Source organism: Euleptes europaea, chromosome 1 (genome assembly GCF_029931775.1).
Source record: "Euleptes europaea isolate rEulEur1 chromosome 1, rEulEur1.hap1, whole genome shotgun sequence".
Lineage (NCBI taxonomy): Eukaryota > Metazoa > Chordata > Lepidosauria > Squamata > Sphaerodactylidae > Euleptes > Euleptes europaea.
In genome coordinates, this window is record NC_079312.1 from 149,314,765 (window position 1) to 149,329,288 (window position 14,524).

Sequence of the window (14,524 nt, forward strand, 5' to 3'; positions counted from 1 at the left end):
AGCCATGAGTTGAGAAACTAGCATTTCAACCACCTTAGGGGCAAAGACGCAACGGAGCTTTGGGACTCTGCCATTTCAGAAAGCTGATGTGCAAGCAGCTGGGGGTGGAAGTGCTTGTTAAATGATTGACTAATCTTGTATGTGTGGATTGGAGAATGTAGTTCTAGCTCTATGTAAATGGGTACAGTTACATATCTTGGCAGTTATTGCAGCAGGATGGCATGTTTACCCTTGTTTCATGATCTAAAAATCTTAAACAGGTTTTTGCCCCCTTTTGTGCAACACTTGGAAAGTTGGGCTATAGCTCACTGATACAGCATTTGCTTTGCATACAGAAAATCCTGGGTTCAATCTCTAGCATCCCCAATGGGAAGGATTACGTCGTAGATGATGTGAAAAACCAGTATCTGAAACCCTGGAGAGCCACTGCCAGTCACAGCTGACAATACTGTGAAAGACTCAGACCACTCTGACTCAATACATGGCAGCATCATATCAAAGTCATTAGCATGTACCCTACTATTCCAGTGAGCACAGTTTGGAGCCTTCCTCCAACTAGCAGGAAGGCTCCTTAGGCTAGATGTGCTTCCTCTGGATACATGCCATTATTCTGTTTATTAAAAAATAGAACATTTTGGCAGGCCTGAATGGATGATTACTAAAGTGATATCCAGTTCACAATGAAACTGGGGAGCAGCCCATGGAATGGATTTTCTTGAACTGGTTGTAGAAATGGTCCTGAGGTAAACCACTTTTAAGGAATTATGCACAGGAGACTTTCCAAGCATAAGAAACAGGCCAATATGTTAATACAAGACAAACATGGATTGCCAATGAAAAATATACTGATCAAAAACCCCTCTCTCTCTCTAGAGAATAACACTGAAATTTGTGGCTACAAGGATGAGCCAATGAGTCTTACAATAAGCATGCATCATGCACAGCAGAGAAAGAAACCTACAGAAGTTGTTGGAGTATTCTTCCCAGTCAAAGCCCTTGGTGCCATTATCCAAATAGGTCTCATTGAGGTCAATGGGCCAGATAACACACTTGTTCCTTAGATTCCCCATGAACAGCTGTAGCCCAATTAAAGCAAATACACTGAGACAAAAGACTGTCAAAATCATCACATCCGACAACTTCTTCACAGACTGAATCAGGGCTCCCACGATGGTCTTTAAGCCTTGGGAAAAGGAAAACAGTTATAACACTCCTGCTCAATCTTAGGAAAAACTACTTAGGCAGAATTATATAGGCTACCTAAGTTGTCCTGACTAGGGTGAAGCCAAGGATCATGGGCTTTGGCAGAATTTTGCCCTGTGGAAGAAAGTCTTCAAGTCATGTATTCCAAGATTAGCCCAGTGAAGGCAAGCATGGCTTGAGATTTTCATCTGGTATGTTAACTTAAAGAAACAAAAACATATGGGCCAGCTGTGAAAAGGCATTTTTCAGAACTGTAGGATAGGAAAATATCAGTTGCATTGCATTGCATAATTCTAGCAAACTTTCCCTGTAAGATTAAACAGCAATAAGAACAGACCCCCTCTTGATAAAAAATAACAATTCCTTTTTCAAAACTTGGAAGCTTTTTAAATATTAAAAAAATTCCCCTTGTCCCTTAATTTTTTTAAAAAATGTTAAAACGCTGTGTCTCATCCCCCATCCAAACCCCTCAGATATTCTAAAAGTGGTATGATTCAGCAGTGTGGTGCAAAAATTTGGAAGCTATTTATATCAATTGATGATGTTCTAAAATCCTTAAAATGTTCTGAAATCCTTATAAATGCAGAGAAGCTATATTGATAGGAAGAAAGAAAATAGGCCAGATTCATTAGCAGCAGCTAAACACCCTTGTGCCAATTCAATTAGACAGATCCATAAATGGAAAGAACGCACAGGGGAGGATTCTAGCATCTTAGCATCCAGGTGTGTGTGGGTGAATGCAGGCATTTCCTTCATCCTCTCATACCTCCCTAGCCAATTAGCACTGTCAAATCTGACTGCAGTGCACATCTCCTTAGCAGGGAGAGAGGGGAGATATCAAGGATTTCTTGGTCTTTTGCTGTCTTGGATGTCTTCTCATTGGAGTCTTATAAATGAAAGAGCATATTCAGGATTCTTAGTGAACTGTTATGCCCTTTACTATTGCCATGTTTCTAGAGAACATCACCTTTCTGGAACAGAGAGCCAAGATTCAGCAAAGAGATGCTTGATACTGATTGAATGAAAGTGCAAAAATGTAGGCCTTTTATACGCAGGTTGTTCCGATCATGGTCACTCCTCAACTACTTCGGGGCTTTGTTTTAATTATGCATGTATTTTCTGACTTTCAGAAGTCGCTTCACTTTCCCCTCACATTTCCCCTGGATTGTCAGGATGCCATTTTACCCCAAGTTTAAAGTCAGCCTTGATCCCAAATCGAAAGCTGGTCTCATGCATACTTGTCTCTTTGGGTTTTTCTCCCTATGCCCATTCTCACTTCTCCCTCCCACGCGACTGTCCCCCTTATTTAACCCCTCCCCTCGAAGCCATTTGCATGTGCACTAGGGAGAGAGTAATTCTGGAATACCATGAGGCTGCTTATTTGGTCAGTTTGACAGCGAGTATGGGGCAGTTTCAGTTCTTGGCAGGATGGAACAGAGCCGGGCTCATTTGCCACCCTCCCCTTATACACGTCCTTTTATAGACATGAAAGCCTTGGTTTGTTTGTTTGCAAGTGCAAGACTACCAAGAGTGTTTCAGTGTTCTTGTGACCCCTGCATTAAGTTACACAGAAACAAATTGGTGTGTGTGTGTGTGTGTGTGTGTGTGTGTGAGTTGTCCTGACCCTTCACTGCTTTGGCTGTAAAATGGCCACTCGGTTCAGATCAAATGAAAGAATCCCACTGTGGGGCTTGTGGGGGCTGGTGACATATTTTTAAAAAACGCACCACAGCCAATTACAAAGCAGCTTTTTGGGGGGAGGGGCTCACACATGGTTCAGAAGCTCTGCAGTTTTGCTGGGGATGCATAATTGATCACAAGGTACTCATGGAATTACTTTGGGGCAAGGGGGGGGGGACATGGCCACAATCTCCTTTTTTAGTAAGGCCTATAGGCACCCAGACCCGTGCTTCCTTTGTGGCTAAGTGAGTAATTGAGGGCTGGTGTCACTGTCTCCTGTAAAGCAATGATAGTTTTTACAATAGAAAGAGATGTCTGAGCTGTCAGAGAGGCAGCGGAGCCAACCAGCTACATTGCAGGGGAGTACATTTAGAGTTCCATCTGGCAGTCTCCCCCCCCCCCCACATGGTATGCTCTTTCAGTCATACTGCCAGATTTGAAACCTGAATTCTTCTGGAGCTCTCTTCTTTTCTCTCCTCGATTCCTCCTGATGAAATAAATGAAGCCATAATCTCTCCCATTTCAGAAACCTCAGAGTTGGAGTTGGAAATTACTGAGGGCACCTCCTCCAAGGGGGAGGAAGGCTCCACCTGCTGCCAACTTCCTCTCTAGAAGAAACCTTAATAGGGCATGGACTTGCAACCGATACATAACATTCCTCTTGAAGTTCTTGTGCCCAAGATTTCTGTACAGAAATCTCAAACAGGTCCTTTTTAGAGTAGATGTCAAATAGAATGTTAGAGTCATGGTCACTGTCCTCTCTCTCGGCCATCTGGGCGGAGGCTGACTCCCTATAGCCAGACATACTTCTCTTGTGTGTACTGGCCGTCCTTAAAGCCGTACCTCCAACTCGGGCTCTACCTGAGTTCTCATTGCTTCCATCATTAAACGTCGTCATGGATTTTCTCATGTATTTAAGTGAAGGTGATGGAAGTGCTGATTGTGACCTGAATGAGGATTCTAGAGAAGGGATGGAGGCAAAGTAGTTATTTGACACTCTTGGGAGTCCTTTTCTAAATCAGTTATGTCTATTTCACTCACACCCAAGGGGTCCCTTCTTTGTAGCAAGGATATTGGAGGGGAGACTAGGTCACGCTTTTGCTCTTTTAATTCCTCTGACGCTGCACAAGCAACCCTTGACCTCTTCTGAAATTCTGAAGATGAATTATCTTTATGTTTGGAGTTCCCTTTTCCTTTTGCTCTTGCTTTTTCCCTTATCTGTGATAATTTCCAACGGGGGTCTTCAACACCACTTCCTATGCAGTTCGGTTTTTTTAATTGAAGCTTATAGTTTCATAGTGGAAGACAAGCCGGGTCTTCAAACACTCTGGTAGAGTAGATAGAATATCTCTTTAAAAGATCCTCCTTATTCAACAATAGGGAGGGAATTCTACTTTGCCGAAACATTAGGACTAGTCTTTTGTAATGATTCTTAGAAGGTAGCCAAAATAAACTTTCTAAATCCACCTCTGCCTTTTCACATTGTAATAACTGGCACAGGGACTTCACTACAATGCTCTGATTGTCCCATCTGTGATAATCAACTCTTGAATCCCCAATAAACAGGACCACTTTTTTTCTCGGTAGGAAGGGGTTCTTCTTCTTCTTGTTCAGGGAAGGAGATTTTTTTTACTGAGGAACCGTCTCTCCTACACCTTACCTTTTCCATGGGGATTCCAGAAGCAGATATACCAGAGGTCATTTTAAACTTTTTTGTTTTGGGGGCTTGTTCTTCCAGCCCCTGCTCTGCTTTGCTTCTCATGCTGTTTCGCTACAAAAGAGTTCACTACAGACTTCAACTCATCCAATTTGATATTTATTTGGTCAAACTTCACATATAAGTTTGTTAGAGTTTCCCTTATGAGGAGAGTTTGCTTAGCTAGCAGCTCCAATTCATTTGTCTCTCTCCCCGAGCTTTGATAATCACTTGGGGTGTGTGTGTGTGTGTGAGTGTGTGTGTGTGTGTGTGTGTGGGATTACTTGCTAATTCTTTTCCAGGCATAGGCAGTGAACACTCCACTCCTTCATATACCAAGGCTAGAAATCTGTTAGATAACAACACAGCAGGCTCTAACTCCCTAGCTTGCAGAAAATTATCAATCTTAAATTGTTTACATGCTTTGTTAGACTCCTGCTCTTCTAACGATGAGCATCTCCGTTTCTTAGTCCCCATAAGCCAAATTTGTTGCTACTAAACTCAGTTCTTGGACTTCCAGTCTTTAGTCTTTAAACTTCCAAAGTAAAACGTCCATAGATAGTAGAGCAAACAGAAACAAATTCCTTAAAGCAGAGTAAAACAGCTAAACTCCTTAGAGCCGATATCTATGCAGCTTGGCTGGTGTCACTGCACGCTCCAACACATGTAAGCTGATCACACTCCCTAAACTAGCCCAGATGATTAGATGCCTGCCCAAGATCTGCTGGTCGTCCTTCGAGGTGATCCTGTTTAAGGCAGCCTTTACTGTGGCCTTCTTCGGGGCTCTCCGGATGGGGGAGTTGGTGTCTCTCTGTCAGGAGCAGGCCATGAGGACAATTCATGGTTATGCTTCCAGGTGTTGTTTTGCTATTCTGTCCAAGGCCAGTCCATGCCCCGTGTTTAGTCTTCATAGATTCCCATACTGTGGGAATCACCAAGTACTCCTTCCTGCCTCTGGGAGGGGGGTTGCCTGGGTTACCAGTTATCTCCTTTTGCTTTTCCATATATGCCATGTACCTTGCCTTTGCCCCTTACTAGTGTCCTTTTGAATATGGCTTCTGAAATCTGTCGATGATAATGAATAAAACTGCTTTCGTGGATTCGCCGTCTGCTGGAATCTGTTTATGGTTTGCCCCAGGGCTAGAGCTCACATTAGGACACTAGTCCTCCTTACTTATTGCCCTTGGCTGGAGCCCTGGAGGGTTCGCCTGGACACTTGTCTCCTCGGCTTGGGGTGCAGGACGAGCTCCCCGAGGACCCCAACTTACTGCATGCTGTCTTGGAGGAGATGCTGCGAACCAATGCGATGGCCACCTGGCTGCTTGGCCTGGTGATTGATCAGTGGCGTTGCCTGGCAGCGACGACCCCCTGGAGGACCCAGGACGCCGATCTATGTGCCCACGGCGACCTTTTGGGACTGGATACTTTGCTAGAAGAGACTCGGTTGGTGCAAGAGGACTTTACTCTGCTAACTCGGTTATTAGCTGAGCTTACGCTCCGCAGGGCGCAACAGGAGTCGGCGGCCCCAATCCAGGGGCTCGAGCCCCGTTCCCCAATGGCGGGGGCTCGGGAGGGAGACGTTCCGCAAACTGTTCCGGATCCCACCTTATGCCACCGGGAAGCATAGAGTGTTGCTGCCCGGACAGTCCTCAGAGTTGGAGTTGGAAATTCCTCATGGACTTACCGCCAACCACGGCAATGGCGGCTGATGTGGAGAAGGTACTAAACTCTCAGTTTGGTCCTTCTTCTGTGGATCTTGCTCAACAGGTCCAACCATTGTTGGGCCAACACAAGGAGATCCTAACGCTCTTGGAACAAGCAGCCAAACCAATTGAGACAGCCGCCACGGTCGCCAAACTCGAGGCGGACCGAGCGCTCGCTGACCAGAGGCGGGCGCAGGAGCAACTGTTGGCAGATACGGCCGCCGCTCAGGCGCGGGTGGCGGCAGGAACTGGAGCACGATCTAAAGTTAGCGGGGGAATGGACTGGTCGTTGCCCCCATTTTCTTTGGGCTCCCCAGAACTTGGTCTGCCCCGAGAAGTGGTGAGCAGGCAACAGCTCACTTTTGCTCCTGATATACAGGAATATTCAGATGAGGAGGACTTGTATGCAGAGGAGGGCGACTGGAACACGAACTACCAAGTCAGCCAAGCCCGACGGACTGGGGGGCTGAGGAGGAGATCCATGCCTTGTGTTTTCAAAACCGAGAACTGTTGGATCGTATGACCCGTATGCAGGACCAAATGGACGTGTTGATGTGTGAGTACGGTCGCCTACAGCAAGCTCAAGTGGCGCCTGTGCAGGCACCGGTCCCAGGCCAACAACCCCCCGGTCAGCAGCCTCTGATACAGCAGCCCCCGGGGCAGCCACCGGTGCCATCCCCTGTGGTCCCAGTCATGCAGTGGAAGCAACCTCGCTTGCAAGTGACATTTGATGGCTCCGCAGACACCTTGCCCTGTTTTCTACACCAAGGGGACAGTTACATGAGAGAACAAGGGCAAACCTTTCCCACGGAAGACAACCGAGTAAGATTCGTTTCCTCATTTTTGGCTGGAAAGGCTGCAGAATGGATGGTCCTCCAGTTTGATACCCGGGCCCGATCCATACGGTTGCTTAATGAATTTATGCGAGCATTAAGAAGACGTTTTGAGGATCCGTTTCAGGGGGAGAAGGCCAAAGCAGCCCTCCTACAGCTCCGTCAAGGATCCTCCTGAGTCCGAGAGTTTGCGGATGAATTCCAAAGACTCACTAATAAAATAGTGAATTGGACGGAAGCTACCCGGGTGCATTACTTCAGAGCAGGGTTACATCCTGAGATTCTAAACTGGGCATACATGCAGCGAGACCCAGCCACCTTGGAAGAGTGGATTTTACTGGCGGAGGAAGTGGAAAGCCACCACCAATTTATTTCCCTTGCCCAACGGCAGGCCAGGGAGGGGGGAACCCAGAGAAACCCTCCCAAGCCCGCTGCTCCACTGGCCCCGTGGAGGCCGGCTCCACCACCGCAGGAACGAGCGTTGCAATTTCAAAGATGAGCCTGCCTCGTTTGCAGTGCCATGGGTCACTTTGCGGCCACTTGCCTGTCACGTCCGGGTCTGCTGAGTCCCACTTCCCAACCAGAAGGGACACCCCGCGGGAGAGGACGCACTCGGGGGAGAGGCACCACAGCCAAGCCGAGCTCCAAGATGAAAAGCCTCCTCAGCTCTGCATGCCGGAGAAGTGACACCGGACCTTTCGCCAGCGGACCCGTCGGGGTCCAGGATTACAATTACTACCCCTGGGGAGAGTAGCCCCGCTTCTTCAGAGGAGGGTGACCACTGGAATTTCCCAGCCCTCAACTTGGAATCCCCCAGTGAGCAGCCAAAAAACGGACCGGGTCTGCAGTAGAGGGAGCGATACCACAGACCTCCGCAGGTGTTCCTGCGAAACCCAAGGCTCCTTTCATGGTGAGTGACATAGAAGAGACTGTATATGTAGATGTGATATTATGACATTATAGAAAAGGTCCTCAATTACAAGTTAAAGCCTTAATAGACTCAGGTTGTGCCCGCTCATTAATAAATGAAACCACCTTTAAGGAACTCCAAGTGAAGTCAGCCCTTCTGCCTGCACCTGTCCAGTTCGCCCAAATGGATGGCAGTGATTTCGGGGGGGGGGGGAGTAGACCGTTGCACTGATGGAGTGGCAATGAGAATTGGCCACCATTGGGAACAAATCAACATTACTATTGTGCCCAATGTTCGATATGCTGTGGTGTTGGGAGCAAATTGGCTCAAAGGACACAGTCCCACCATAGACTGGGAAGCTGGGACCTTAGCGTTCAATAGCCCGCTATGTGAATTGCACCGATTTGAAGTGGCTATTAAGACCATGATCAAACCTACTCCTGCCCTGGCCTCGGACACCTCCAGTCCGACCCAATTGCCACCCGACTATCAGGACTTCGCGGATTTATTCAATGTCCAAGAGTGTGATGTTTTGCCTCCCCACCACTGGACGGATTGTGCTATTGAGGAGGTGGGGGATGGAAAACTGCCTAAGAGTAAGATTTACCCAGTGAGCCCTACAGAACGGACAGTGCTCTGCGGGTTCTTAGACAAGAACTTGGCTCGCGGTTTCATCCGACCCTCCACCGCGCCCTGTTCGGCACCGGCCTTTTTTGTGCATAAGAAAATGGGAGATTTGCATTTGTGTATTGACTTCCAGAAACTCAATGCTGTTACTCAAACAAATGCCTATCCCATCCCCCTCATTTCTGATCTTTTGGGATAATTAAAGGAAGGACACATTTTCACCAAGTTGGATTTAGTCGAGGCTTATTACAGAGTCAGAATTCGGGAGGGGGATGAATCTCTGACGGCCTTTTCCAGTTGCTTTGGAATGTTCGAGTTTATGGTGATGCCTTTTGGATTGAAAGGGGCCCCGGGGGTCTTCATGCAACTCATTAATGAGATCCTCCGTGACCTGCTGTTCAGAGGAGTGGTAGTTTATTTAGATGACATTCTTATTTACTCTAAAACCATGGATGAGCCTGTTGCCTTGGTCAGAGAGGTATTGCAACGTCTTAGAGATCATCAGCTCTATGCCAAACTGTCTAAGTGCGAGTTCCACAGGAAGCAATTAACTTTCCTAGGATATGTGATCTCGCACCAAGGACTGACTCTGGATCCAGAAAAGGTGCAAGTGGTCCTCAGTTGGGAACCACCCTCTACTCGTAAACAAGTTCAAAGATTTCTCGGATTCTCGAATTTTTATAGGGCGTTCCTCCCTCATTTTGCGCGGATTGCACTGCCCATCACGAATCTCCTTAAGACTAAGGGGAAGGGGAATACAGCCACCTTATCCAATGCCTGGGTGGAGTGGACCCCCCAGTGTCAAGCCGCTGTCGATAGCCTTAAGCAGCTTTTTACATCCGAGCCTGTCTTGCAGCACCCCAACTGCACTCAGCCATTCATAGTGCACGTAGACGCTTCCGATGTAGCGAAGGGGGTGCGCTTCTGCAGCAGGGGACACCTGTGTCCATGTGCTAATTTTTCTAAAAGGTTCACTCAATCCAAACTCAATTGGGCTATTTGGGAAAAGAAAGCTGCCGCTGTAAAACATGCCCTGACAGTGTGGAGGCAGTTTTTGGAAGAGTCCACGGTGCCTTTTGAGGTGTGGTCCAATCACAAAAACCTAGTCGCCCTAACGGAGACTTGCAAACTGTCCATGAAACAAGTGCATTGGGCGGACTTCTTTGCCCAATTCCGATTCATCCTGAAGCATGTACCAGGGAAGCAAAATCTGCTGGCTGATGCTTTGTCTAGACTTCCCCAATATCCCACCAAGGTTGATCGTCCCACAGAGTCGCTCTTCACCCCTGCCCAACGAGGTCTAGGGCCCATTATGGCTGTGCAAACCCATTCTCAAACCCGACGCCCCACACCCGGCCGAGCCGGTTACGCCGGCCATCTCACCTCCTCCCTCAGCGTGACCTGCAACCACGGTTCCCGAGTCACGGGAACCCAAACGCCCCATTCAGCCGCCCCCTGCTACAGTGCTACAGTGTCGCCTCCCTCCCCGGTCAAGGTGCCCGCCGGCACAACCCTGGAGGGGGTGGAAGGTCTTCCTGACTCCTTTAGGAACACTCTTTTACGCAGCTATCAAGCGGAACTTTCCTCGCGGGGAGTTTTGGTACAAGGATTCTCAGTTGTATGTTCCGGAGGTGTTGTAGGGGCAGGTTTTGGGTTTGGTTCATGGCTCCAAGACCGCCGGACATTTCGGGTTCCTCAAGACATTGCATTTGCTAAGGAGGCAATTTTGGTGGGCAGGCATGCGGTCAGATGTGGACTCTTCATCCGCAGCTGCCCCGTATGTGCAGCGGCCAAACGAGCTCAGGGCAAACGGCCCGGACTTTTACAACCTTTAGAGACCCCCTCTAAACCTTGGGAAGTAATTGCAATGGACTTCATGACGGATCTACCCCCTAGCGGGGGAAAGACAGTACTTTGGGTGATTACTGATTTGTTTTCAAAACAGGTGCATCTTGTGCCCTGTGCAGGTATCCCTTCTGCCCCGAAATTGGCCCGCCTCTTTGTGTCACTTGTCTTCCATCTGCATTCCTTTCCGCGCAAGATAGTGATGGACAGGGGTTCAAATTTTGTGGCCAAATTCTGGAAGGCTTTTCTCAAACTGGTCGGAGTGGAGCAAGGTCTATCTAGTGCCTTCCATCCCCAGACGGAGGGTCAAACCGAACAGGTGACTGCGGTCTTGGAATGTTATTTGCGCTTTTACATTAATTACCATCAAGATGATTGGGTAGACCTATTGCCTTTTGCCGAATATGCTTACAATAATGCGGTTCACCAATCCACTGGGTTCAGCCCGTTTCAGATAGTAAAGAGTTTGGCCCTATTGGTCATGTTGATGTTTCTGGGGAGGAGGGGGGACCCGATGTGGCTGAATGGGTACGTTCCATACAAACAACCTGGCCATGGCTGGTCAAAAACCTGGAGCGAGCCAAACGCAATTACAAGGCTCAGGCTGATAAACATCGCTCCCCTGGTAAAGATTGCAAAGTGGGGGATCTCGTCTATCTGTCCACCAGGAACCTACGATCCACCCACCCTTGCGATAAACTCAGTGCCAAGTATGTGGGTCTGTTCCCTATTTCCCGGATTATTAATCCAGTGACTGTAGAACTTGCCTTACCCAAGTCTCTACGGAGAATTCATCCTGTATTCCATATCAGTCTTTTAAAACAGGTTGTTCCTTCCCAAAAATGGCATCCTGAACCACAACCTGAAGTGCCTGAAATGGTGGTGGTGGGGGGGGGGAACATTTTGAAGGGGCTAAGATACTGGATTCTTATTTTTGCTATGGTACCTTTCATTACTTGGTCCACTGGAAACATTTTGGTCCCGCCCAAGATGAATGGGTGCGTGCCTCTGACGTCTCTCCCCCACCTGGTACAGGAATTCCATGCCGCCTACCCTCACAAACCCTCGGTGGGAGGGTGAGGGGGGTCTTTGGAGGGGCAGAATGTCAGGAGCAGGCCATGAGGACGGTTCGTGGTTGTGCTTCCAGGTGTTGTTTTGCTATTCTGTCCAAGGCCAGTCCATGCCCCGTGTTTAGTCTTCATAGATTCCCATACTGTGGGAATCGCCAAGTACTCCTTCCTGCCCCTGGGAGGGGGGGGTTGCGTGGGTTACCAGTTATCTCCTTTTGCTTTTCCATATATGCCATGTACCTTGCCTTTGCCACTTACTAGTGTCCTTTTGAATATGGCTTCTGAAACTTGTCGATGATAACCAATAAAACTGCTTTTGTGGATTCGCCTTCTGCTGGAATCTGTTTATGGTTTGCTGCAGGGCTAGAGCTCACAGTCTCGCAAGGATGGGTCAGGCCAGGCTCTGCAAGTGGATGATGTTATGGTAGGAAGGGCTGAGGTAAGCCTCAACAGCAGGCAATCCAAGACCGATCAGCATGTGGGGCCATCTTGAGGATTAGGGCTGAAACATCTTTTTCACCATGCCCTGTTCAGGCTTTGTTGGCCTTTATGGCTGTACGTCCCCACAGTGAAGGGTTGTTGTTGCGCCATGCTGACGGTTCTCCATTGATGTGTTACCAGTTTGCCAGTATGTTGTGAATATGCATGGCAAAGCTCGGACTTCACTCCTTTAGGATTGGGGCAGCCACTACGGCAGCTGGCCTGGGCTTGCCAGAATCTACAATCAAAGTGATCAGCAGGTGGTGATCTGTAGCATATAAAGTGTATGTTAGGCCACAGGGAGGCACTGTTTAACTGGTTCTGCTTGAGTTACAGCTCCCCGGAGGAAGCAAGTTTGGATCTGCAAGTGAAGTATTGTGCACTGGGCTGGGGAGTATGCTGCATCACCCAGCTGGGGCCGACACTTGGGGCTGGAAGGTTGGCTGGACGTCTTATGGTTGGGAGTATGTAGCACGTGTTGGAATGCCTTGGCACCCATGTTTTTGCACAGAGCAAGGCTTCATGTTCCCCCAGATGCCCTAGTCATCCAGTTAGGTGAGAACGCTTTGGGCTCAAGGAAAGGCATTGACCTGTGCAGAGTGGCAGCAGCAGACCTGTGGACCTTGGCAGAAGAGTTTCCTGACACCGGCATCCTTTGGCCTGACCTACTGAAAAGCTGGGCTTGGCGAGGAGCAGTGCATCTGGAGAAAATTGATCTGGCCAGACAGAAGGTCATGGTAATTCTCAGCAAGGTAGTGAAGGCCCTTGGGGGTGCATATCCCCCGCCGCTGAATAGAATCTACCCCCTAGATGGTTTGCAAAGGCAGAGGAAATGGTGCCCGTCAAGGAAAAGCAATATCCAACACAGCACAAATCTCACATCCTTGCAGCTTGCCGCCCATCATCTCCCCGTTTGCATACCATACCACAGATCCACACAGGCACATGTTTGCAATTTGTAAAATGTGAACATAATGGTGTGACTTAATAGGTATGCAGAACATATGGCGGGGATATTGGATGAGTTTTGTGAGACTATTAGGTGCCCCAGCATGTGGGAATGTCAGGGACAAGTATAGAGCACCGGGAGGGTTGTCTTTCTAATTCGGCAGCTCATTGGTACCAGTATTCTGACCCACCCAAAAGGGAGAACGAGGAAGCAGATGAGGAACAGCGGACAATGGCAGTTAAGGCAGAAATGTTCCATGGGTCGACTGGAGAGGAACTGGGAGGAGGGCTGGGAGGGGGAAAGACGAAAGTGGGCATGTCGGGACTCAGTGGGATCATCCCACATGTTGAAGCATGGGGCCAAACTAAATATACAAAACCCCGGCCTCCTTGCAATGATTAGTCTGGATGCATATCAGTCCAAATGGTCCGAGGAGGTGCAATTAAACCTAAGAAAACTAGGGTTTTCACCCCAGGATCTATTGACACTGAGCGGAGATCAGTTTAAAAAAGTAATAAGGCAGAGAGTGGAAGACACTGAGAGACAGCATGACCTCACAAGGTCCCCTGGTTTCATAGCCTCACAGAAGTTCAGACACCTGATGAAGGCAGCCCCATATCTGATGACACAGGAGATGAACAAATTTAGAAGGGCTTTCACATTAGCCAGATGTGGAGCTTTGCCATCGGCTGTCCTAGAAGGCAGATATAAAAAAATTCCTCTTTCCAAGAGAGTCTGCCCGTGCAGTCGTGAAGAAATTGAGACCTGTGAACACGTCTTTTTATACTGCCCTCTCCATCATGAGTTAAGATCTAAGACTATTCAAGAAACTCTAAGAAATAATACAATACCTGATAAAATCTGTATCCAACGACTACTGGAAGATAGTAACACACAAACTTCGAGATGTGTGGCCAAATTTTGTGCTGCTATATATAAGGCCCAAAAGGATGTAATGTACAAATAGGTACAATTTGATAGATAAACATTTTAGGAACTAGCTTGCTTACCTTTTTAGATATGGGATTTTATTGATATATTTTATTTTGTGGTCTTTTCGATTGACTGATACTGTTTTGTTAAAAATTTATGTTACTCTTGATTAGATGTGTTCTATTTTTGGTCAAATGACAGTAAAATAAAGATTGGTTGATTGATGCTGAAGCATGCACTGGCAAACACTCGCATTTGCCATAAAACTGAAAGTAAAATTGGGATACAACTGGGATGGGAAAGCACAGAGAAGTAGCAAAATGGAAGTGAGTCGGCCCCGCAGGCAGGAGAATGTCATGCGTTACGACAACAGAGAATCACAGAATTCGCGAGAGAAATGGAAGACAAAACAACCATGCATTATTGGCCTTAGTCTCCAGGTGCACCCACCCTGGCTCTGAATCACTGTTTTGAGGCCATGGCTCAGTGGCTAAGGCAGAACAAGCTAAGGCTGAATCTAGACATGACAGGAGTAATATTGGTTGGGAAAGGGGATGATTGGGGAAGGTTTGGATCCACTGATGGTGGAGGGACT

The 14,524-nt window shown here is 47.8% G+C and overlaps 1 protein-coding gene across 1 annotated transcript in view; it reads right to left on the bottom strand.

Moving 5' to 3' along the window:
* The window catches only part of SCN8A (sodium voltage-gated channel alpha subunit 8), a 239,389-nt gene that overhangs the window by 103,417 nt on the left and 121,448 nt on the right, over positions 1 to 14,524 (bottom strand). The window contains exon 7 of the mRNA XM_056867203.1: positions 962 to 1,183. Within this exon, the coding sequence (XP_056723181.1) occupies positions 962 to 1,183 (222 nt within the window). The remainder of the gene's footprint in view (positions 1 to 961; positions 1,184 to 14,524) is intronic.